General features: G+C 42.4%; 1 protein-coding gene across 2 annotated transcripts; it reads left to right on the top strand.

The window, feature by feature from the left end:
• On the top strand, positions 1 to 23142 carry LOC140128307 (uncharacterized). Of its 2 annotated transcripts, XM_072149917.1 has the most exons (10): positions 1 to 120; positions 3994 to 4374; positions 9206 to 9547; positions 10154 to 10519; positions 14076 to 14177; positions 16079 to 16103; positions 17262 to 17299; positions 18296 to 18342; positions 19356 to 19439; positions 22019 to 23141. In XM_072149917.1, exons 1-10 carry the CDS (start codon positions 84 to 86, stop codon positions 22139 to 22141), a joined length of 1545 nt encoding a protein of 514 aa, XP_072006018.1. In that variant the 5' UTR covers positions 1 to 83; the 3' UTR covers positions 22142 to 23141. The 2 variants fall into 2 exon arrangements, with proteins under 2 accessions (XP_072006018.1, XP_072006019.1); XM_072149918.1 differs by lacking the exon at positions 14076 to 14177 and having other exon boundaries at positions 22019 to 23142.
• Positions 23143 to 23565: the final 423 nt, after the last annotated feature.

Genomic DNA, 23565 nt, shown 5'->3' with positions numbered 1-23565 from the left:
TAGCGAGATGTAAAGCTCAAGCTTCCTGGTCATTTCTGATCTTCATTCCGACCGTCCATCATCCAGATCCTCCACCATCTACGATGAGACTTTCCATCCTGCTCTTCTGCTGCCTCCATGGTAAGACAATCATCAGAGAACTTGACATTGTACAAGGAGTATGAGAATGCTAAGATACTTTAGGCTTTCTAGGAATTTCTAGAGATGACGAAGAGGCTCCTTCTAAACTTGTCCCGACAGGACACCACCCTTCAGATACCTACATCTCCTTATAAACAGTATAGTGCTAATAATCTATATCTATAGACAAACATATGACTCCCATAAGGGTCTTATCTTTTGATATTTGCATTTCATGGTTCGTTTCTCATTATTGATAATGAGGACAAAAAAATAATCTCCATAAGAGACCATGAAGAAGTGATAGAATTACTATACGATGGATATACAAACGTAAACAATGCATCTACATTGGAAACATTGGGGCAGATTTACTTACCCGGCCCATTCGCGATCCAGCGGCGCGTTCTCTGCTCTGGATTCGGGTCCGGCCGGGATTTATGAAGGTAGTTCCTCCTCCGTCCACCAGGTGGCGCTGCTGCGCTGAAAGTCATCTCATCGCGCCGGAATGCACCACCTCGGACCAGGTGAAGGTAAGCGCTTCCCAAGCGACACTTTTTCGGTTTTTAAATGCGCCGGTTTTTCCGAATACGTCGGGTTTTCGTTCGGCCACGCCCCTCGATTTCCGTCGCGCGCATGCCGGCACCGATGCGTCACAATCCGATCGTGTGCGCCTCAATCCCGGGGCAATTCAGGTACAATCGGCGTAAATCGGAAATATTCGGGTAACACGTCGGGAAAACGCGAATCGGGCCCTTAGTAAATGACCCCCATTTTCTCATTGGTAAAACAGTGACAAATCCGTTATGAGTATTTTGGGTTGTTTGAAAAATTTTTTTATAATGGTTATTATTATTAATTTAACTTTTATTATTAATATTTTTTCTGCTGATCCTTATTGTTATGATTGATTTTTAATATTGAAAATGTATTAATTATTTATTAATTAGATATACTAATTATTACATTAATGTCTCATTATTATTGTACATTTTACGGTATTCAACTTGCTTTATTATTATTATTATTATTATCAATAATATTTAATAGCTCGAAGAATCGGATAATCCAGCACATTATATCTCCCGCTTGGAACAAATTATCTAGATGCTGTCATAGATTTTCTCTTGTGACGGATATTTGTCCCGTCCTGCTGTCATTGTCCCGCTGAGGCCGTTCACATCCTATGTGTGTAGAAGCCACCACTAAAACGTTTAAAGGAAACCTACCACCATGGATCTACCTATTAAGGTAGATCAGGTGGTAGGTGCCTGTATTGGACATGAGGATAGCCCTTTTAAGGGCTTATGGTTAGGTCCCCTGTATCTTTTTATAACTTTTATTTCACTAATATGCTAATTTTCTAAAGAGGCTACTGGGGTATGGAGTAGCCAGAGCTGAGGCTACATGGTGCGGCTACTCCATGCCCCAATTGCCTCTTTGATCCTCTTACCAGACATCTTCGGTGAGCAGCTATGAGGAGCTGCGTGTCCTCGTCCGCGGAGCTGGCATTCTGCGCATGAGCACTGCTCCAAAGTCAGAGCTACTGTATACATACCCGGGCCCTATATGAAGATCCGTCATCAGTCGTTAAAAGAAAATCTATACTCACCTTCCGGCTTCTTCTCCCTGGCTCCATATTCTCCTTTTCCGTCCGTGTGACATCATTGTCTATGCACAACTCGATCCCTTACACTGTGATTTCACATGGTCACGACACCACCACGTCATAGTGATGCGCCCAGGCCAGAAGGAGAAGACAGTGTGACAAGGAGAAGACGGAGCCACAGGGCTGGGGAGAAGAAGCTGGAAGGTGAGTATAGACTTTTGTTTTCTTTAAAGATGGCCCTGCTGTGGACACAACATTAAAAGGGGGCATCTGGGGGGGATTTTATTAAAGGGAGCCATCTGGGGTAAACATTTTATTAAAAGGGAACATCTGGGTTGGACATTTAGTTAAAGGGGGCACCTGTAGTTGATATTTAGTGAAAGGAGGCATCTGGGGTGGGCATTTTTTTAAAGGGGGGCATCTGGGGTGGAAATTTTATTAAAGGGGGTAACGGCTGTGGTCATTTCATTAAAGGGAGCATCTGCAATGGACATTTCAGTAAATTGGGCATCTGCTGTAGACATTTCATTTAAGGGGGCATCTGGGATGGACATTTCATTAAGGGGGCATCTTGGGTGGTAAAATTCAGAGCCTCGGTTTATACGTGAGCATTTCCAGTATGAGGGGCTGCGGCTTAGTAATGTTCCAATTTTTGGTGCACAGTAAGGAATTGTGACTATAAACCTTCTTACACCAAAGGGGCATGGAAGGGCATACAGTGGGCCGTGCTCAGTCGCATTGTGGGCCTGCATGGGGCATTTCCATTCCTGGGACAGTCTATAGCACAATTCTATGCCAGACATGACTAGCATTATAAGTTTCCTGCCGCACGTCCAGAGCCTCTTGATATATTTGATGTGATCAGAGGGGCGGGTGGGGGGGGCAGTGCCCCAGTGATTGACTAGACCCCCCCTCACACACACCATGATTTAACACTTTAGGGTTAATTAATACACACGGCTCTGTAATAAACCCTACTAAGTAAAATTTTGGTTATCACCTTCATCAAAGCTGCTCCCTATCTTCGGGTTGATATGTGTCCCATATCGGCAGTGATACCTGCTACATTGGAAGTTACACCCAGGTATAGGGTTAGTAATAGAGAATGAGAAAACAATATCAGTACAAGCTGCTATAGGGTTTGTATATACTATAACTGAGTATATGCTCAGAGGATCAAACATTAAGGAACTTAAGCAGAACATAATTATAAGACCCCTCCCCTTATATGTAAGATCCAGCCGGCCCAGTACCCCAAGTCTGAAGGTTACAAGACATTGGCTGCACCCGAGATTCTCACCACATGCCAACACTAACACTAGAGTTGAGTCTTAAAGGGCTTTTACCACAAAAGAAAAGAGTTACAGAGTTAATATGCACAGATGAGACATATCAGAGATGCATGAGATCCATTAGATGCATATTACAGAGTCAGCCTGCTACATCTCTGTTCTCAGTCTCACAGATATGTGCCTGCCTCCCCCTTCCCCCAGGTCATCTCCTTGTAGCTTGCAGCTTGTCTCTCCTCACACTCTCCTGCCAGGAAGGGATCAGTGTCTGTGTCTCTGAGCTCCTTGCAGGGGGTGTGGCTACAGGCACAAGAAACAGAAATCTCAGCAGCACGATCTCACACAAAAATCCAAGATGGCGTCAATCCGACCCTAAGTGTGAAGTTACAGGGTCGGATCTAGGAGCAACTGAAATTGTGTACACCAGGACTGATAGAGACAGGTTGGACTTAGATCTGTGAAACCCTGCATTTTTTGTTAATAACAGTGATTAGAGAATGTGTTATTTTGATGTGCTGAGTACATATAAGAAACTTTTCTTTGTGGGAGGAATAACCCTTTAAGCTGTGCACAACCGATTATATATAATCTGAACTGTACATTATCGCTCTATGTGCACTTTTTTGTTTTGTTTTGTTCTACATATTTCTGCTATTTTCCTATTATGGTGTTAAAGATCTATTGTAATATAGATGCCATCAAAGAATCCTCGTGTAACCTGCTTGGTCAGGCCAACCATCGGAGGAGGGCGTGGCCATCCAGGAGTGGGCCGCTGCGGGGTGTTACTGTCCCCGCGCCGGTGCACTCGCTGCTGCCGGGGACTTTTCATATGTGAAGCCTGGTGGAAGCCTCTTGATGTATGCCGCTGTGAAAATGCAGCGGCACGGCAATCGCAAGAGCACCGGAGTATGATAAATATGCCCCAATAGATAGTATTCAATAAAACAATTTATTGACCTGTGTGATTTATTCCAGGGATCTGCTGGACAGAAGAGAAATATTGTTCTTACCAACCAAAAACCCTCCGAGTGCAGGAAGGAGAATCGGTCACCATCCCGTGTACATTTACATATCCCGGGTACTGGAGCATTATAGTCTCCTGGGGAGAAGCGGATGGAATAAACTGTAACAACATCAAGAGATTCATCACAGATTATTCCGGGAAGGTTGTAGATGATGAGTATAAAGACCGGATCTCTGTAATGACTAATCCTGAGAACCGGACGGAATCTATCACAATCCAAGGACTGAAAGCTACAGATGGAGTCACCTTCTGCTGTAGAGTCAGTCTATATCCCCCGGGATCTACATTATTTTACTGGAATGTAGCACACGGGACCTCCCTCAGCTTTACAGGTACAAGTATAAAAATAAATCCTGCATTTACTATAACACATAGGGGCTCATTTACTTTCGTCGGATGTTTTCGGGGATTGCACAGGTATTTAACAAGTGTCTGCACTGGGATTGTGTTGCACGCGATTGTATTCTGGTGCAGCTGCACTGGTTTTCATCCGAAATCATGGGGTGGGCCGGCAGACGATCGTACTGATTCGGAATGAGCGCAGGATTTAACATTCAAATTGTTTTGCAAGGCCGGACTATAAGGAGCATTATGAATAAAGCCCAGCTACGATGTCTAGGTGCATATATAAGGTGCACTGGACTATTAGACGCAGGTTCCTGGTGACTGCTTGGGTTAGAAGGGGGTCCGGGCGCGTGGTTTGGATGTCGAGGGGTGAGGTCGCAACCAGCTCTGTTAAAGCGACTCTCCACAGCAATGACCCGGCAACTGTCAGCACCCCGAATAGCTGTGGATTGTATTCGGCACCATCCTCCCCAAGCAGCAGCAAGGACACGGAGCAGAGGTGAGCGGGGATGGTTAGAAGGGTGTCCGTGCACGCAGCAGAAGTTGGTTCGCGCTATGGCGCCTGTTGTTCGCTGAAGATCTGCTGTGAAGGCTCTCCGGTAGCGGGGACCTATGTAAGTAGGGTCCACTGCCCTCCACCGCCTTGCCTCCTCCAGTCACTGCTGAGTCCCCCTCTGGTACTGCTGGCCATGCAGGGTCGCAGCTTCAGCCGGAGCTTGTTTCATATATAAGGCGCACCGGACTATAAGGCGCACTTTGGATTTCTAAGGAAATCTTAGGTTTTTATGTGCGGTACATGCACCAGGAAGAAGAAGGTGAACTCCAGGGACCTGAGCGGGGAAGTGACACATGCAGGATATCGGGCGCACGATCTTAGTGACTCCCCGCACAGCACATTATACACGGACAATGCACTTACATGCACCAGGAAGAAGAAGGTGAACTCCAGGGACCTGAGCGGGGAAGTGACACATGCAGGATATCGGGCGCAGGATCTTAGTGACTCCCCGCACAGCGCATTATACACGGACAATGCCCTTACATGTACCAGGAAGAAGAAGGTGAACTCCAGGGACCTGAGCGGGGAAGTGACACATGCAGGATATTGGGTGCAGGATCTTAGTGAGCGTTATCGTCAGATAAATCCCTTTCTGTGAACTCCCAGGAGGCAGTAAAAAAATGTGCCCCAATATCTGTAAAGATACAGTAAATTAGGAAATTCTGCACATTTTGTCATGTTGTGAAAATATATTAGAAAAAGAAAAACTCAAATGTATAAATGTATAAAGAACCTGCGGGTTGTGGATCCACTGTGCTATGAAACCCCCCCAGTCTGACTGTACTCGGGGTTAAAGGGTAGATTATATCCAGGTGTATTTTGCCGTGTAGCAGTAGCGGTGTGAAATGCACAATTACTATTAATTTTTAACATTTTATTTGGGATTCAGCTCCGATAAGTAACAACAGACAGATATCTTGTATCTCCACACACAGAACTATCACTGTTAGGCTACATTCATATGATTGTGTGATTTATTATGACAGTATATGGTAGAATCAGACAACCTAGGGTTAAAGTACCCTAGAGGGTCTGAATAATAGTAAAAAAAATTAATTGAAAAAATTTGAAAAAAAAATTAATTAAAAAAACTGCTAAAAATTAAAATCACCCCCTTTCCCCAGAACTGACATAAATATAAATAAACAGTAAAAATCATAAATTTGTTAGGTATCTCCACGTCCCAAAATTTCCGATCTATCAAAATATCAACAACAGTTTTCCCGGCGTTTAACCTCGTAACGGAAAATAGCACCCACAGTCGAAAATGCCACTTTTTTTGCCATTTTGAAAAATATAAAAAATTAAATAAAATGTGATTAAAAGGCCGTAAAGTCTTAAAAATTGGAACATTGAAAACATTGTCAAAAGTTGCAAGTATGAAAAAGTTATTAGCGCCAGGAGATGGCAAAATGAAATTTTTTTTTTTCGTTCCCCAGGTCCCCACCGCTTTGCCCTTAAAGGGGCCCCAGCAAATGTGGGCCAACAGTGTATTTGGCTCCAGGTTCCCCGGGCCGAATCCTGCCGATGTGCCCTTAATCAGTTTATGGCAGAGTGAGGGAACAATAAGTTTCCTGCTTTGCCATAGATGATCCGATGTAAACAAAGATGGTGGCACCCTGCCGCTGACGGCGCAGCGTGTGACGTCACAGCGCCACGACTGGGGGCTGTATATAGTTATAGTAGGGGGACTGTATATAGTTATAATAGGGGGACTGTATATAGTTATTATAGGGGGACTGTATATAGTTATTATAGGGAGGATGTATATAGGTAATGTTGGGGGCTATACATAGCAATTACTGAGGGGCTGTATATAGTGATTACTGTGGGAGCTGTATATAGTGATTACTGTGGGAGCTGTATATAGTGATTGCTGGGGGTCTGTATACAGTGATTACTGGGGGGCTGTATATAGTGATTGCTAGGGGATCTGTATGCAGTGATTGCTGGGGGTCTGTATATGGTGATTGCTGGGGGAGCTGTATATAGTGATTACTGGGTGCTGTATACAGTGATTGCTGGGGGGGCTGTATATAGTGATTGCTGGGGGAGCTGTATATAGTGATTGCTGGGGAAGCTGTATATAGTGGTTGCTGTGGGGGCTGTATATGGTGATTGCTGGTCGGAGCTGTATATAGTGATTGCTGGGAACTGTACAAAGTGATGTCTGGTGGCTGTATATAGTGATTACTGGGGAGGCTGTATATAGTGCTTGCTCTTGGGCTGTATATAGTTGTTGCTGGGTGAGCTGTATATAGTGATTGCTGGGGGGCTGTATATAGTGATTGCTAGGGGATCTGTATACAGTGATTGCTGGGGGGCTGTATATAGTGATTGCTTGGGGAGCTGTATATAGTGATTGCTGGGAACTGTACAAAGTGATGTCTGGTGGCTGTATATAGTGATTACTGGGGAGGCTGTATAGACTTATTGCTAGGGAGCAGTTTAAACAAATTGTTGTTCCCTGTCTGGACTATATTCAACGGGGGCCCCCACCATATATTTCGCCCAGGGGCCCCCACCACATATTTCACCCAGGGGCCCCCACTGCCTAAATTCGGCCCTGGCATAGAATATAAAGTACTGTCACTATGAAGTGCAATATGTGTCAATGCAGCCTTACAAAAAGTAGGCCGGAGCACCAGACATGCCAGTGCCCCGTGCTGCTTTATAAGAGTCTTTTTTTCAGGCGAATCTGCCCTGTGTCACTATTAGAGGGCAACGCTTTAACATATGCAGGGAATTTGTAGATTGTTTTCTCATCCTACATTGTACTTCATGTTAGTTTAAAAATTTGGATGATATCTTTTGTTTAGCCATGAATAAACAGAAATTCCCTACGGGGACTTGGGGAGCCAGAAAAAGGCTCCTGATGACAGGTTCCCTATAAATCTTGAATACACAGGTGTGTTCAAATAATCAAGCACTCACGGTGTGCACCACCTCCCCTCCCCCTTTTCTTTTCTGAGTCCCTATAAATCTTTGCACATAAACCCGCTGGGCAGTGAAAGTTTGGGCTGCTCCTTTTTTTTTAATTTAAACATTTTGCATTTACAGTTTATTTCAATGTATTGGTTACTTCTAAATTCAGCTTGTTTCAACCATTTGTTTTGTGGTCTGATTACATGTTTTTTATAAAAACTTGCTCCTGTCAGAACAGGAAAAACAAAACATGTATCACAAGATAAAAGATATGAAGATACATAAGGCGCAAAATAGACCAAACAAAAGTCTCAATTATCCCCTTCCCGATGTGCCCCGTAATAGTACGGCGCACATTGGCTGCGGGTGCATGGAGAGGGCTCACAGCTGAGTCCTCTCCATAGCCGGTAAGTCTTTGCTGCATATTGCAGCAAACACTTACCAGTAACACCCACGCTTGGTGCCCCCCGTGACGATCGTCGCTCCCTGTGACGTCATCGGGTGGCTGGGGATCAGTTGCCATGACAGCCTTTGATCTGCCGAAGACCCGAGGCTTTCTCGTTTTAACCCATTCATTACAATGTGCGATTTGTACATTTCCTGCAAGCCACACCCTTTTCACAATCAAACAAGTCGGGAAAGTGCCAAGAAAAGGACTTAAGGCCTTGATAAATGTGGCGTAAGGCATTTTAGACAGTGGGGCAGATGTATTAACGCATTTGCACCATAAAAGTACCGGTAACTCTTTTTTTGTGGCACGTAATGTGTGCTAATCATTTATAATGAGTTGGCGCCAGAAAGAATGGTTTCTTCCGACAATCCCGACTTGTCCGGCTTTTTTTGGCACAAGTAGGCGTGATCTATATTTTCCACATCATCCGCCACATTTATGTGGAGTTTGTCGGCTTTTTTAGGCACATTTTTTGACGCAAAATAGACCAGGGAAATAATGGTCTGAAATTTTTTTTAAAAAAAAGGAGCAGTCCAAGTAAGATTTTGGTGCACATCTCACTTGTGTCAGCATTTTTATCATTTTTATGTCGCCCGACTGATCAGTTCCGTCTGTGCAATAATTACTTACAGCCGTGCGCCATACATCGGTCTATGTTTCCGCAGTCTGGTCTCGAATGCCGACTGCCGTGGTTGCGACACTATTAATAAATCCTGCCAAGTGTTTTTGGCACAAAACCACCACAAGTGTGGTGCCAGAGCGTTACTATTTCTTGTAGTCAATCGTACTTCTGATTTTTGTATCGCTGGCCATTATAATAAAGGTAAGTGAAACATTAAGTCATTCTGTGATGTTAATTTTATCTCACGGCTTCTGTTTCTAGATGGGAAATCGTTATCTCAGGTGGAGGATCTGATCGCTGTCCCAGGAGAAGACATGGTCGTCCCCTGTCACCACCCACTGAAGCCCCAGGAGAAGGTTTTAGAGGTGTCCTGGTATAGTGGAGATGATGTGTGTAGATATACTGAGGACTACAGGATTTACACCTGGCCCCAAACACATCGAGAGGATGGATCCCATTATTCACTGATGAACTTCCCGGAGGACGTCTCTCTGCGTATACACGGTGTGCGGAGTAATGAGCACAGACGCTTTTGTTGCCGAGTGACCTACAGCAATGGACAAGGAACACAAAGCAGATTTGGCACAGAACTGACCATCGCAGGTAAGGGAATAATTATTATTGTAAAAGGGAAATTGAAAGCGTTTACTATGTACCCATATTGTAATTTAACTGGTTAATTTGTGTTATGGGATAATTTAAAACATAACTTTTAATACATTTAAATAAATTTTAAATCAAAAATGAAAAAAAAATGATTCCCTAAAACAGTGTCTTATAAAATGTTGTTTATGCCACCTAGTGTCTTGCATCTTAAGGTGTGAATGTGATAGTATCGAGCAACTGAGCCATTTCTGTAGGTTGTAGGCACTGCCTCATGGTACCTCTAGGGGTGAGAGGAGTGACCAAATGACAGCCAAAAAGGATGAGAACAGAGAAATGGTCTGTGGTCACCACCTACTGTCCCTTATTGGGGCTTTTTTGCTAGTTGCCATCATTTAAACCTGTTGTTTTGTTCATTTGCACAACAGCAGTAGAAATTGATTCACAATCTGTGATGATTCATAACCGGACAGGATGAAGTCATGTAAGTGATTGACTCAGAGTAACATTGTGAGGTGCAAGTGTTCCCTTTTTTTGAACAGTGTATATACAGTATATAAATATATATTTTAAGAATTGCATAGTTTATTTGTCTTATGCTTTTAGGTTCCCCATCCTCCGCACCATTCACGGTCACACAGTCGTACAACATCACAGGACACAAAGGAGAGTCAGTGACACTCAGCTGCTCCTACAGTCCATACATGGAGAGCGATGTCCTGGGGGTAGATATTTACTGGAGAGCGGGTAACATAAGTGGTCCATATGTCTACCACCCCTACAAAGAAATGGTCCATCCCAATTATAGAGGAAGAACGGGAATAATCCGAGCAGCGGATCTCCACATACAAGGACTGGAGATGTCAGACGCCTCCATGTATTACTGCTTTGTGATGATCCGACTGTGCAGAGAAACGGGAAAACATCTGAAAATAATTCAGTATGGAGGAGGGACCAGACTGAAGGTGACAGGTAAAAAACAATGTGAAAACATGTTATAGATTAAAGAACATCATTTTTGGTCCTAAGTGAGGTAGTCCTTGTGTCATGTCTCCTCTTAGCAGTTCTGGTTGGAGAGTAAGGTGAAGGGTTAAAGCTCTGAATGTTGTTACTCATTCAGGTAGCCAATTAGCCTGTTAAATTAGCCTTAAAATTGCCATTAAAATTAGTCCTAAATTGCCCTTTGCTGGTGACTCAATGGGGGTCATTTACTAAGGGCCCGATTCGTGTTTTCCCGACGTGTTACCTGAATATTTCCGATTTGCACCGGTTGTACCTGAATTGCCCCGGGATTTTGGCGCACGCGATCGCATTGTGGTGCATCAGCGCCGGCATGCGCGCGACGGAAATCGGGTGGCGTGGCCGAACGAAAACCCGACGTATTCGGAAAAACCGCCGCATTTAAAAACCGAAAATGTGTCGCTTGGGAAGCGCTTACCTTCACTTGGTCCAGCTCGGTGTATTCCGGTGCATTCAGATGCTTTTCAGCCCAGCAGCGCCACCTGGTGGACGGCGAAGGAACTACCTTCATAAATCCCAGCGCAGAGAACGCTCCGCTGGATCGCGAATGGGCCGGGTAAGTAAATCTGCCCTAATGATTGTTATACTTAGTTCTTATTTCTATGTGTAAACTGCGGATTTGGACTTAGTAACCCAAATTCTGCTCCTTATCCGGACTAATCTACATATTCTGACCGCCACTGCTCAGTGAATACTGATTCACTTCCACCTTTTCCTGGTTTTCACCCATTTGTTTGTTTACCATAATTTTACACTCATCGAGTTGGCAGGAATAGTTTACCCTTGTCCCCGCCTCACCGGACATCCTCCATAGAAAGACTCTGATTATATTTTGTCCTTTATTTTAGAAATATTCAACTCCTAAAAGGGAATACATCGGGGAATATGCAAATACGTTTTCCAAGGTGTTAAATGGAAAACAATGCCTCCTTTTGCTACCTTGTAAGGCAGCCCCCTTACCACCAAGTATGACCTACAAGAAGTCCATTAACATGATGTGGGATTAAGCCAAACCAGAATATCTATTCCAGAAGGAACAGATTCCCAACTATAGACAGAACTGTTTTGACCTGATTGGGTCTCCTCAGTACAGTGTGGGGAACCAGTTTGGCTGGGTGAGAGGCTTGTGACTAGGGTCAGGAAGTAAGATTTCTCCTTGTGGAGAGTTTGCCTATTAATGCTGCATTATAGGCATGTAAAGACTTAAAGCCATTGAGCATCAATGGCTAGAAGTCTCCAAACGCCTTTTAGGCGGCCTTAATTGGCAAACTCTCCATAAGGAGAAATCTTACTTCCTGACCCTAGTCACAAGCCTCTCACTCAGCCAGAGCATTGCTAGCCGGGATCTTGTTTTCATTTCCTTCAAGCCTCATTTGGGTACTGCTAATGGCACCATGGCCCCTCAAATAAAAGGTCAAGGTTGCAGGAAGGTTTAGCATTACTATTAATTTTCCTTTACACTATGGACCCTACAGCTAGTCAGTGCGCGGCTTCAGTGCAGAAACCCAAGGAGCATTGGCTAGGCCCAGTTTTATATTAGCTATACTACAACCCATTCCTTATGGTGACCAACAGTAGGGGATTCTTCCTGCCCAGTTCTTGTCAGAACATCTTATGAATTACTAAACCCTTCTTGTTTAGTCAGTAGCTAGTATCAGAAGGCAATACTATAGGACAGTGATGGTGAACCTTTTGGAGACCGAGTGCCCAAACTACAACCAAAATCCACTTATATGTCGCAAAGTGCCAACATGATAATTTAAGCAGTTATTGATCCCTGCTATATCACAGGTTTTAATCGTATTGGCCTCCTGAGTTCACCAATACAATAGAAAGATGATGGAGAAATTTGGATTGTAGCTTCCCTCCAGGGTCCCCTGAAGAGGAAGGATCAGGGGACTCAGAGCTCCAAAGACAATCCATCTCTTTCCACACCTTCTCGCTCCTCCTGTAGTCCTGGCAGCTAAATAGCGCTGAGCATGGTACGTCCTGGGCTGTATTGGATCACAGGAGAAAGCTTTGAGTCCTAGCTGGCAAACTCTGTGTTGGGGTGAAGGCCTGGGTGCCCACAGAAAGAGCTCCGAGTGCCACCTCTGACACCCGTGCCATAGGTTCGCCAGCACTGCTATAGGAGGTGGAGCTTGGTTGAACTTGATGGACATATGTCTTTATTCAACCGTACTATGTAACTATGACTAAGAGTTATTACTCTTATTCACCCAGTTGATGCACCATGGATGTTAGCAAAATCAGGCAAATATAGAACAAACAACAATGTGACCCAACAAACACTACAATACAGCAGCCGAGATATGGCATCAGAGGGGATGGGTTATGCACAAGCAAGTGCAGAGAGCAGAAAGCTCTTCAGGCTGAAAGAGCAACACAGAGCCCCTGCAGAGCTGCAGACCTGGATTAAAAGTTAACCTTTCATAGTCCCGCTGCTGCTAAGTACCAACAACAATAAGATAACTCAGCCCTCTAAGGATGCTGCCTAACACTGGCCACTGGTTTGTATGGAAATCACATATGGATAGATTCCTTGTCCAGATTTGGTGTTAACAACCAGATAAAAGTCTTCAGAAACCCTTCCTATTTGTCTTTATCTTAGTCCTTCATCAAATTGTTTGATTCGCTTCGGGCTTACATATTATCATATATCCCCTTACTTTATTACATAGGATATGCTTTCCTTTAGTAGTGTCTAAGTAATGGATTTCACACCAATAACTACCGTATTTTTCGAACTATAAGGTGCACTAAAAATCCTTTGATTTTCTCAGAAATCAAAGGTGCGCCTTATAGACCAGTGCGCCTTATATATGAACCATACTAACAGACAACAGCTGCCTTGAACTGTGCACAGGTCTGCCACCTGCTGGTCATTCATCCTTATAATCAGGGGCACCTTATAATCCGGTGCGCCCTATATATGAACCAGACTAACAGACAACAGCTGCCTTGCACTGTGCACAGGTCTGCCACCTGCTGGTCATTTATACTTATAATCAGGTGCGCCTTATACTCCGGTGCGCCTTATATGTGAACCTAGACGTTTTAGCAGGCATTTATTGAAAGTGCGCCTTATAGTCCGGTGCGCCTTATAGTCCGAAAAATACTGTAAGTTCGTATATGAGTTATTCTATTCGGTTATTGTGTGCTCAAGCAAGGAGTAGTGACTATGCCGATAAAATTGTTTATCGGAAAGGTTCTACCACTCCGGTCTGTGCTTCACGATCACTGATGCAAAAGACAAAAATGTTAGTACAAAATCTATGTCATTATAAGCCAATGGGGTCTATTGGGCAGTGAGTGACAGCTCTGCCTCTCATCAGCTTTGGCTTTCTGCTCATTGGACAGAAGAGAAAGATTAAAATGACAGATATTAATGCAAGTTTAGATGCTTAATAGTAAATATTCTCTTCTCGTTGTATATCACATACATTATGATGGTTGAGTTTCTGGCTCCATGTACAATCTGTGATGTATGTGATTTGTTTCTCTACAGAATCTCCCAGCGGCCCTACTAAACTTGTGCTTATAATTTCCATCTGTGCCGCAATTTTCTTGTTTCTTTTATGTCTGGTCATAATCATCCTGAAAATAACAGGTAACATTGTATTTTTCATCGATGACGCCCCTTCTATTTCCATCAATTTTGGGTCTACCGAAAATCCAAATTCATTGTGTTGTGTTTTTCTTTGATATCAAGGGTATCCAGTTTTTATTCTGGTCATCATTTTGTCATGAATTCTCTTGAGTTATCATATAGATCACATATGCATCATGGTGGACCCACTATCTTGGTGGCCTGGATTGGGTGGGTTAAAAAACATAAACATGTACTTACCTCTACGGTCCACCAAAGTGTCCAGCTCTGCGATCTCTCCAGTGCGTGCCCCATGTAAGGAAACAGGGGCATGGAAGCCATGCTGCATTCAGCTTCCAGTCGGCCGAGGTGGCTGGACACGCCCACCTGTGCCACATGATACCACACTGGAAATAGGGACGAGTGGGTGTGGCCCGCCACCTCGGCTGGCCGGAAGCTGATTGATGCTTGTCTCCCGTGCCTCCCTGTTTGTTTACATGGGGGCATGGACCAGAGAGATCACAATGCTGGACGCCGGGAAGAACTAGGGAGGTAAGTATATGTTTGGGTTTTTTTTTAACACCCCCCCCCCCCCCCATCCCGGCCACCCTAGGGTTTTTTATACCCTCGGACAACCCCTTTAACTTTGCTAACTTTTCTTAGTCCCATTGGCGTAAGGCTTCATGGGACTATTGTAGGAATAGTCATAGACAAGCTGAGGTCAAGGCTTTTGGTGGTCAGTGGCAGAGTCTAAGGTGCAGGGTAGTCAGCTATGGCAGCTATGGTTCAGAGTCAGGTCATCACCAATTATACAAAATGCTAGTCACAGGTGAGAGGTCACAGGTCAGAGAAAGAGTTTTACAAAACAAAAACAAGGGCTTAAAAACCCCAAAGGTTCGGAACAGAGAAGAGACACCATCATGGAGTTCAGTGATGTACAGATGTAGCAAAATTTAAAACTGCGTATATTGCAATGCAGTGATCAAAAATCTAAAAATAAATTCCATGAAGCCGTATAAGCAGTCAGGTTAAAATTTACTGACACTTCTCATTTAGATTTCTAAAGTGAAACTCGGCTACATACTTCAAATGAGAGAGTAAAATGTGTCGTACAGATGTTGAAGTTAGAGATGAGGGGACCCGACGAACCAGTTCGGCATTTGGGTGCAGCCGCTTGACCCAGACATATTGCCGTAATGGCGAGCAAACAGCAAATCCGGCAACTAGCCCTGTCTAGATTGAACTCGAATCCCCAAATCCGACCATCGGATCATCTCATCTCATCTTCTAGAGGTAGCCATTGAAAAGCATTAAAGGGGTATTCTCGCCTGGGCATTAACATTCAGTTTCACTAATCTTCCATTTATAAACATTTCTTCAATTGGATGTTATTAAAAAAAATGTTCCTGTGTGAAGATAATTTCTCATAAATGTAGTCATTCTGTCCCTTAGAAACGAGATGGCTTCCTCGGATACGACCACGTCACACTCTGGCAGCGGTGGGCAGACATGAGCTATTGAGTCCTGCCGGCCCACCTGGATTCAGCCATCATTACCACAGGGCAGCTGTAGTATATACAGTAACTCCCGGACATTTCATATACAAAAACCTTTTGTTTCTTTGTGCAATCCCTCCAGCAGACGTGGCCGTATCCGAGGAAGCTATCTCGTTTCTAAGGGACAAAATGACTACATTTATGAGAAATTATCTTCACACAGGAACATTTTTTTTAATAACATCTAATTGAAGAAATGTATATATATGGCAGATTTATCAAACTGAATGTGAATGCCCAGACGAGAATACCCCTTTAAGGGTTGTTACAGCTTGTTAAGAGCTTTCTCAAAATGCACTGTATTTTTTTTTTGTTAATGACAAAGATCCTTAAAGTTAATTCTGATTTTATTTCTTATATTTTTAGGTGTGATTTGTAAAAATAAAAAAGGGTCAGTATTACTTTTCTTACTTGAACAAAAAAAATCTACATCTCGTTGTTCCTTCATCATGTACAATAATATCTGTAGATTACATTTTTGATGCAGAAAAATACAAAAATCTCTAAAATGTTTGAATAAAATAAAACACCGTATCATATTTACTTCCCTTCTGCTACTATTGGCATCTTGTAGAGCATTAAGGTCACAATACTGACGCATCAGAATTCAGGTTTAGCCAAATTTTTAAACCCTGTTTGGGTTAACACCAGTCGCACGAATTCCTTTATATATCTGCCCGGTTCCATTGCACGTTGCTGGTTCTACTAGTCTCCTCATACATTCTCCCATTTTCTGCTACTTACTTTGTTACTTTGCTACTTTGTGCATCTGACCTCTGCTATGTTTACTCGACCTCTCTCTTGGTTTTGACCTAGTTCTGTCCAACTCCACTTGTTTGTATTTGCTGTTTGTCCCTCTGTGTTCTTGTGTGTACGCTGGTCTCTCTGTTTCTGTCTCTGGCTTCATGTTACCTGTCCGCTCCACCATCCAATGGTTGCTAGACGAGGTAAGTTCTCCCATTACCCATGCAGGGACTCTCAGGGTCTGTTAGTTAGGTTACTGATAGTGGGTTCTCCCTTAATAGGGCTTAACTTATCTGCATTTGACAGCTCTGCAGGGACATTGCAGGGATAGTTCGTCACTGTCTTCCCAGTCTGATAGCTTGCGCCAAGTCTAGTTGTGGTTGCGCTGTTTTCTGGACAGATATCTGACAGGCTCCTCTTTGTTAGGTTCGTGGTTCTATGGTCAGTGGATTAAATCGTGGGCTAAAACTGAACCAAATTTCATCTACATTAAAAAAGATTTCTGAGCATAATATATTGGGGGTTATTTACTAAGGGCCCAAATCGTATTTTTCCGTCGGGTTTCCCGACGAATACAGCAATAGCTACAGATAATAGCGCTGAGTGACCTGATGTGTTAGACCCCCATCTGATATTCATGATCTATAGAACCTATAATACAAACTGTTTTACTGGAGCCCCCTGATAGGTTTAGACAACCCTGTATTGTAGTACAATTTTTTTCTTAACATTTTTGTTTTTAATATTTCAGAGGAATTTTTTATCTAATTAATAAGTTATTATTATTATTGCCTTTTCTTGACAGTTCCGGAAAAAAGAAAACATCTGACAATTCAGAAAATGGTAAATATAGCCGAAAAATTCATAGATTTTCTTATATTTTCTATAAGATCTCTGCAATTATTGTAAACCTTGTTTAACCTCTTTAGGTCATTTTAATTTAACCTTTTTTTTTTTTCATTTTCTATTCCTCAACATTTTCAAAGCGCAAACACAAGTTTTTACTATTCTGTTGGCGTATCTTTTCCTTCTGTTGGTGTTTTGGCGCCTTTTTGCTGCGTAATGGCTGTTTTGTGCTTATTTTGCGCTTCTGTGGAATGTTACGCCTCAATTCGCTGTGTGTTGTTGCGTATTATTTGTCCTTACATTGCGCCTCTTTACAGATGTTTGTGTTTATTATACTATTGCGCCTATATGGGCAGAATAGTATACAGGCGGTCCCCTACTTAAGGACACCCGACTTACAGACAACCCATAGTTACAGACGGACCCCTCTGCCCCATGTGACCTCTGGTGAAGCTCTCTGGATGCTTTACTATAGTCCCAGACTGCAATGATCAGCTGTAAGATGTCTGTAATGAAGCTTTATTGATAATTCTTGGTCCAATTACACCAAAAATTTTGAAACTCCAATTGTCACTGGGGCAAAAGAAAAAAAAATTGTCTAAAACTTCCATTATAAAATATACAGTTTCGACTTACATACAAATTCAACTTAAGAACAAACCTCCAGACCCTATCTTGTATGTAACCCGGGGACTGCCTGTAATAAACAATAATAGTCCTGATCAGGCTCAGGAAAGGCAATGATGTGATTTGCGCAACAAATTGCGCCTAAAATTTGCGCCTAGTAACGTGCAAAAAAACCCCGTATTTGACAAAGAGTCAAAATGACAAAGACAAATGAGGAGCAAAAATCAAACTTACAACGGGTGCAAAAAGCAAAAGATAAATGACCCCCAATATTTTTTGTGTGTTAGGATTGTTATATACATTGTTTTAGCATCAATTTTTTTTTTGCTTTTACTTTTAATTAATTTTTTTAATCTTCATTTACAGATGACTTACATTTAGAAGAGAAACCGTATTGTGAGATCTCCATCCAGGTCAGAAGCTTCGTTACTATAAAACTGTTAAATTATTGCCTTGGATATTTAAATCGGGTCTTCCTTTTTATGTTTTTAAGAAAAAAAAGGCTTTAAAAATTATGCCAGAGCCCCTCAGGCTCATTTGAATAATTTTAAACCAGGGCATATCTAAACGAAGAGCAGATCCTAACAGAGGGGGCACACACCAGTATGTCAGTGTGCTTGGTTTACAATCCATCATTCTGGTGGTGGATGTCCTTTAATGGAAGTGAAGGACTAAACCGACTCCAGTTTTAGGTAAATATTCTGTAAATAAAGACAACATTTTTGAACATTTGACTTTCGAGGAGTTGTCCATCAAAAGAAAAGATTATTAAATTGATGGTGCAGTTTAAATGGTGAATCTTCATGTCCATATTGAAACCAGAGATAGCTTCACCACATGATTCACAGCAGTCGTAGGCTTAAGTGAAAGGTGAACTCCCTTCTCTGTCTCTACATCAACCATGTTCGGGGAGAGGGCTTGCTTGGTGGAAGAATGACATCTAACGTTTTTCGTTTTTTGGAGAACATCACTCGAAATTGAGATGAGTAATCCCTGTACCCTGTTAGAAACAACACAAATATGAAACCTCCAGGATTAGGGATGGGCCACTGAATAGAGACATAACTTTTTGAAGATTAAATTCAAACATGCTTAATAATAAATAGTTTTTTTCAACATACAACTGGACAGTTAGTTTGGGTTACCTATAGGATACCATATATACTCGAGTATAAGCCGACTGGAGAAAAAGCCGACCCGAGTATAAGCCAAGCCGAGTATAAGCCGAGGAATCTATTATTACAAAAAGTGGGAAATCATATTGACTCGAGTATAAGCCTACGGTGAAAAATGCAGCAACTACACTTTAATAACATGTCGGAACTGCTATATTTTATAATTGTAGCTGTAAGTCTGTAAGTCGGGGGTCCTTAAGTCGGGGACCTCTTGTATAAAATATTTTAATCTGGATGTAATCACCTTGCAGAAAACAGAAAATAATCCAGCAGCAGAATGTGAAGACAAAGCAAAGAAGGAGGTGACCAGAAAAGAATTAGATGAACAGGGAAAGGTGAGTAATGGAAGTCGTAACATGCGGTACAACTGACAACACGTCCTCTTCTATATTTTCTTTTTCTAGGGTTCACTACACATGTAGTTGGTGACAAAAACTTGTTCTAAGTGCTTTTTTTTCAGTATTTCCTGAATAATGAGCAGATTACTCTGCAGATTCACGTTAGTAATTGTCAAGATAAAGTAGAAGTGAAAAAAATGAGGAACTTGACAATTAGAAGCAAATCAGAGAAACTTTATTAAACAGGCTGCATCCATTTATTAATATTTTGAGGAACATGTCATGGCTCATATCCTATTTTTGGTTTTAAGAAAATAAGTCAATCTACGGCACTGAGTTAGATAAGTAAATGCAATATACTGGTTAAGCCTCGATTGATTACGTAAATTCAGCAAAGAAAAATTTTACAGGGAGACATAATTTTTAGTAACACTGAAAACATATGTTATTAAAAAAAACAATTATCAAATTTACAAAGACACACACTGGTTCACACCTGTGTAAAGATAATTTCCCATGCATATTATCCCATCAGAAACAAAGGACCAGTAATAGATTATAACATCTGCATCTGCCCGGGGCCAAGACTTCTACGGGGCCCGTGGCCACCCAAACCACCCACCAAATTTTTTACTTGGAAGGGCCTTCACCAATAAAATCCTCATACATCTGTTCCAGCTCTCATTACAGATGTACACAAGAGCCATTTCAGGACTTTTGATGGTCCTCCTGGTGTCCTTAGACTGCAGATTAAAAACCAACAGAAGGGACACATCTTCCATGCCCCAATAAGCTGATTCTAGTACCAGATGCAGGAATGATCCCAGACTTATAGGGGCTATAATATTCATACAGTCCAGGGCTAATTGCAGCCTTATCTGCCCTACCAAGGCCCTACAGCTGTCCTTGGATATGGCCACACTCTTTGAGGGGTAGTAATGTACTATTGAGGTGCCCGACCACCGGGCGGCTGTGGGCGCCCATCACCACCGGGCAGCTGTGGGACACACAGTAACTTCTGGACATTGCATATGTGCAATCCCTCTAGCAGAGGTCAACATCTCCTAGGACAGCTAGCATGTTTTTAAGGGGCAGCATGGTTACATAATTGGAATTTTTTTTATACACCTTTTTTATCCAACTGAAGAAATTCACGACTGGCAAAGACTCACTAATAGTTCAAAAAATGAAATTCATCAATTATATCCAACATTTCTAAAGCAATTTCTTGCAGCCTGTAGGATGCCGGATGGAGAGATGAGAGTAATAGGCTTTGATTGGTAGGAAAAGTCTATTGGATACTGCACGGCAGGAGAACAATTTTATAGGCGCAGTCATAGAGAAAAGATGAGATGTTCTGCCCTTGGGGTAACTATAGGGGGAGAGTAGAGAGTAACAGATTATGTTTCGTGAAAAGTAACCATTCGATGGATGTTGTGTACCCTGTGATTGGTAAGAAGAATGAAGGAATGTGATGCCCGTTGATCTGTCAATGTCATTTATCTTTCTGTATGATCTACCATGACCCCTGGATGGGTTGGAGGCCATTGGTTTCATGTTACCCTCATCCATCCACCTGTACATCTCCCATTTACTCCAGGTTGATGCAGGTTTTCCCTTCATTTTTACCAAACTTGCTAATCACTAAGTGTCACTGTCGTAATCCCCCAACACAGTTTTACTGACTCAAGGGTTTTGGGATCTTTCCTTTCTGTTATCACCCAAATAACGGAGCAGAGTTTGTTATTGTCATCTCTACATTGTACAGTCATGGTTGGCCCATATGTTGGATACAGAAGTTTTTTCTTCATTTTGCTCTCCATTAGATGCATCTACATTTTTTTTTATAAATATTCACCCTTTTTATAGATACCTGTACAATTTCTAGCAACTCTAATTTCTCCATGTGCTGACCCTTCTTAGCAGTCACTCGAAATAGAGATAAAGTTGGGAATATGACTCTAGACTCACCACTGCAGGATCATCCCGACAAGATGATCACAGATTAGGATGATGGACCAACGGTTCAGAACACTAGACCCCTCCCAGCAGAAAATAATTCTTCATAAAAAGTCATAAAATGTTTTTTTTTATTTTTGAACCAGGTTAAAACCATCCAAATAGTTCAACATCTTGTTAAAGCATTTAAAAAAAAAAATTCTGAGTTGTTAATAATAACAAGACTATTATCATTCTGATTAAGGACTTGGATAGAGTCTGAAAATTGTTAACAAACTTTTCAACTATTTGGAGAGTTTTAACCTGGTTCAATAAAAAGTCTTTATCAGAATCTATGATCTTTTTCTATTACCAATCACAGCCTTTTTAAAGTAATTCGAAGACGAGGTTTTACACGTTAAATTCTCCCCTTAACAGCCATCAATCGTCCTTTTCCATCAAACTTTTACATCTGGAAAGCTAAAGAAGTTACGATAGAGAATTATAGTTTTTCTTTTAATTTGCTCATTTTATTCATCTTTACTTTAGCAACAATTTTCTTTGCCGTCATTTCGATCATTTTAAAGTCTTTACAAAGTTATTTTTACTATAAATTGATAACAATATTTTTTCTCCAGGAGAATGTTCTTTATTCTGAAATAAACAAGGACAAACTGCAACAGAGAAACCCAACATCAACCCAAATCCAGGAAGAACAAGTTGTCTACTCCGCTGTTATCCGACCGGATGCCAGAAAATAAGAAAGAGACAGGAATGTGCCCGAAACAGAGAATATTTCTATTCCACATGAATTTAAGGACTTGACATGTACTTGTATATACTGTATATACATAGCAGGACAATTAGCTTCATATACATTTTGTCAATATTACAAAAAATGTATAAATCACTTGTAATCGATATCTGATTAATTTGACCAATTGTTACGTCTGTGTCTGCATCACCCTCCGTCTGTAAAGTATGGCATAGGATTTGCCGAAAGTCAATGGGGGACTTGTGATCTATGATTGATCTAGTTCTGCCTTAGTGATTTCGTTTTTGAATTGTCGCATGTCCGATTCATTAGCGCCTAATTTGTCTCAAATAATTCCCATACAAAGTAGATCTCATTTGTGACCAATAATGAAGTGAGAAAAGGAGACAGAATGTTCAGGGCTTCGTCTCAGCTTGTACAATGTCCGGACAACATTGTGATTTGCTCATGTGATGTAACTGCAGGGACTAATAGTTACAAAGTAGGTGCATTTTTGTGACTTTTTGCGACATTTTAAATTGTGATAGATGCCATGCAAAACATCTGTATAACAGCCTCTCACTGGGGCACAGTCGACGGAGTTCACCCCGAGTGTATTGTCTGATGCACAAAGATTCACTAAGATCCTGCACCCGATATCCTGCATGTGTCACTTCCCCGCCCAAGTCCGTCGGAGTTCACCTTTTTCTTCCTGGTGCATGTAAGTGCATTGTCCGTGTATAATGCGCTGTGCGGGGAGTCACTAAGATCGTGCGCCCAATATCCTGTATGTGTCGCTTCCCCGCTCAAGTCTGTCGGAGTTCACCTTCTTCTTCCTGGTGCATGTAAGTGCATTGTCCGTGTATAATGCGCTGTGCGGGGAGTCACTAAGATCCTGCACCCGATATCCTGCATGTGTCACTTCCCCGCTCAGGTCCCCGGAGTTCACCTTCTTCTTCCTGGTGCATGTAAGTGCATTGTCCGTGTATAATGCGCTGTGCCTGGAGTCACTAAGATCCTGCGCCCGATATCCTGCATAAGTCGCTTCCCCGCTCAGGTCCCGGAGTTCACCTTCTTCTTCCTGGTGCATGTAAGTGCATTGTCCGTGTATAATGCACTGTGCGGGGAGTCACTAAGATCGTGCGCCCGATATCCTGCATGTGTCACTTCCCCGCTCAGGTCCCCGGAGTTCACCTTCTTCTTCCTGGTGCATGTAAGTGCATTGTCTGTGTATAATGCGCTGTGCGGGGAGTCACTAAGATCCTGTGCCCGATATCCTGCATGTGTCGCTTCCCCGCTCAGGTCCCTGGAGTTCACCTTCTTCTTCCTGGTGCATGTAAGTGCATTGTCCGTGTATAATGCACTGTGCGGGGAGTCACTAAGATCGTGCGCCCGATATCCTGCATGTGTCGCTTCCCCGCTCAGGTCCCT

The sequence above is a fragment of the Engystomops pustulosus genome, chromosome 4 (assembly GCF_040894005.1).
Source record: "Engystomops pustulosus chromosome 4, aEngPut4.maternal, whole genome shotgun sequence".
In the NCBI taxonomy this organism is placed as follows: Eukaryota; Metazoa; Chordata; class Amphibia; order Anura; family Leptodactylidae; genus Engystomops; species Engystomops pustulosus.
The sequence above is the reverse complement of the archived record's forward strand: the minus strand, read 5'-3'. Positions and strand labels throughout refer to the sequence as shown.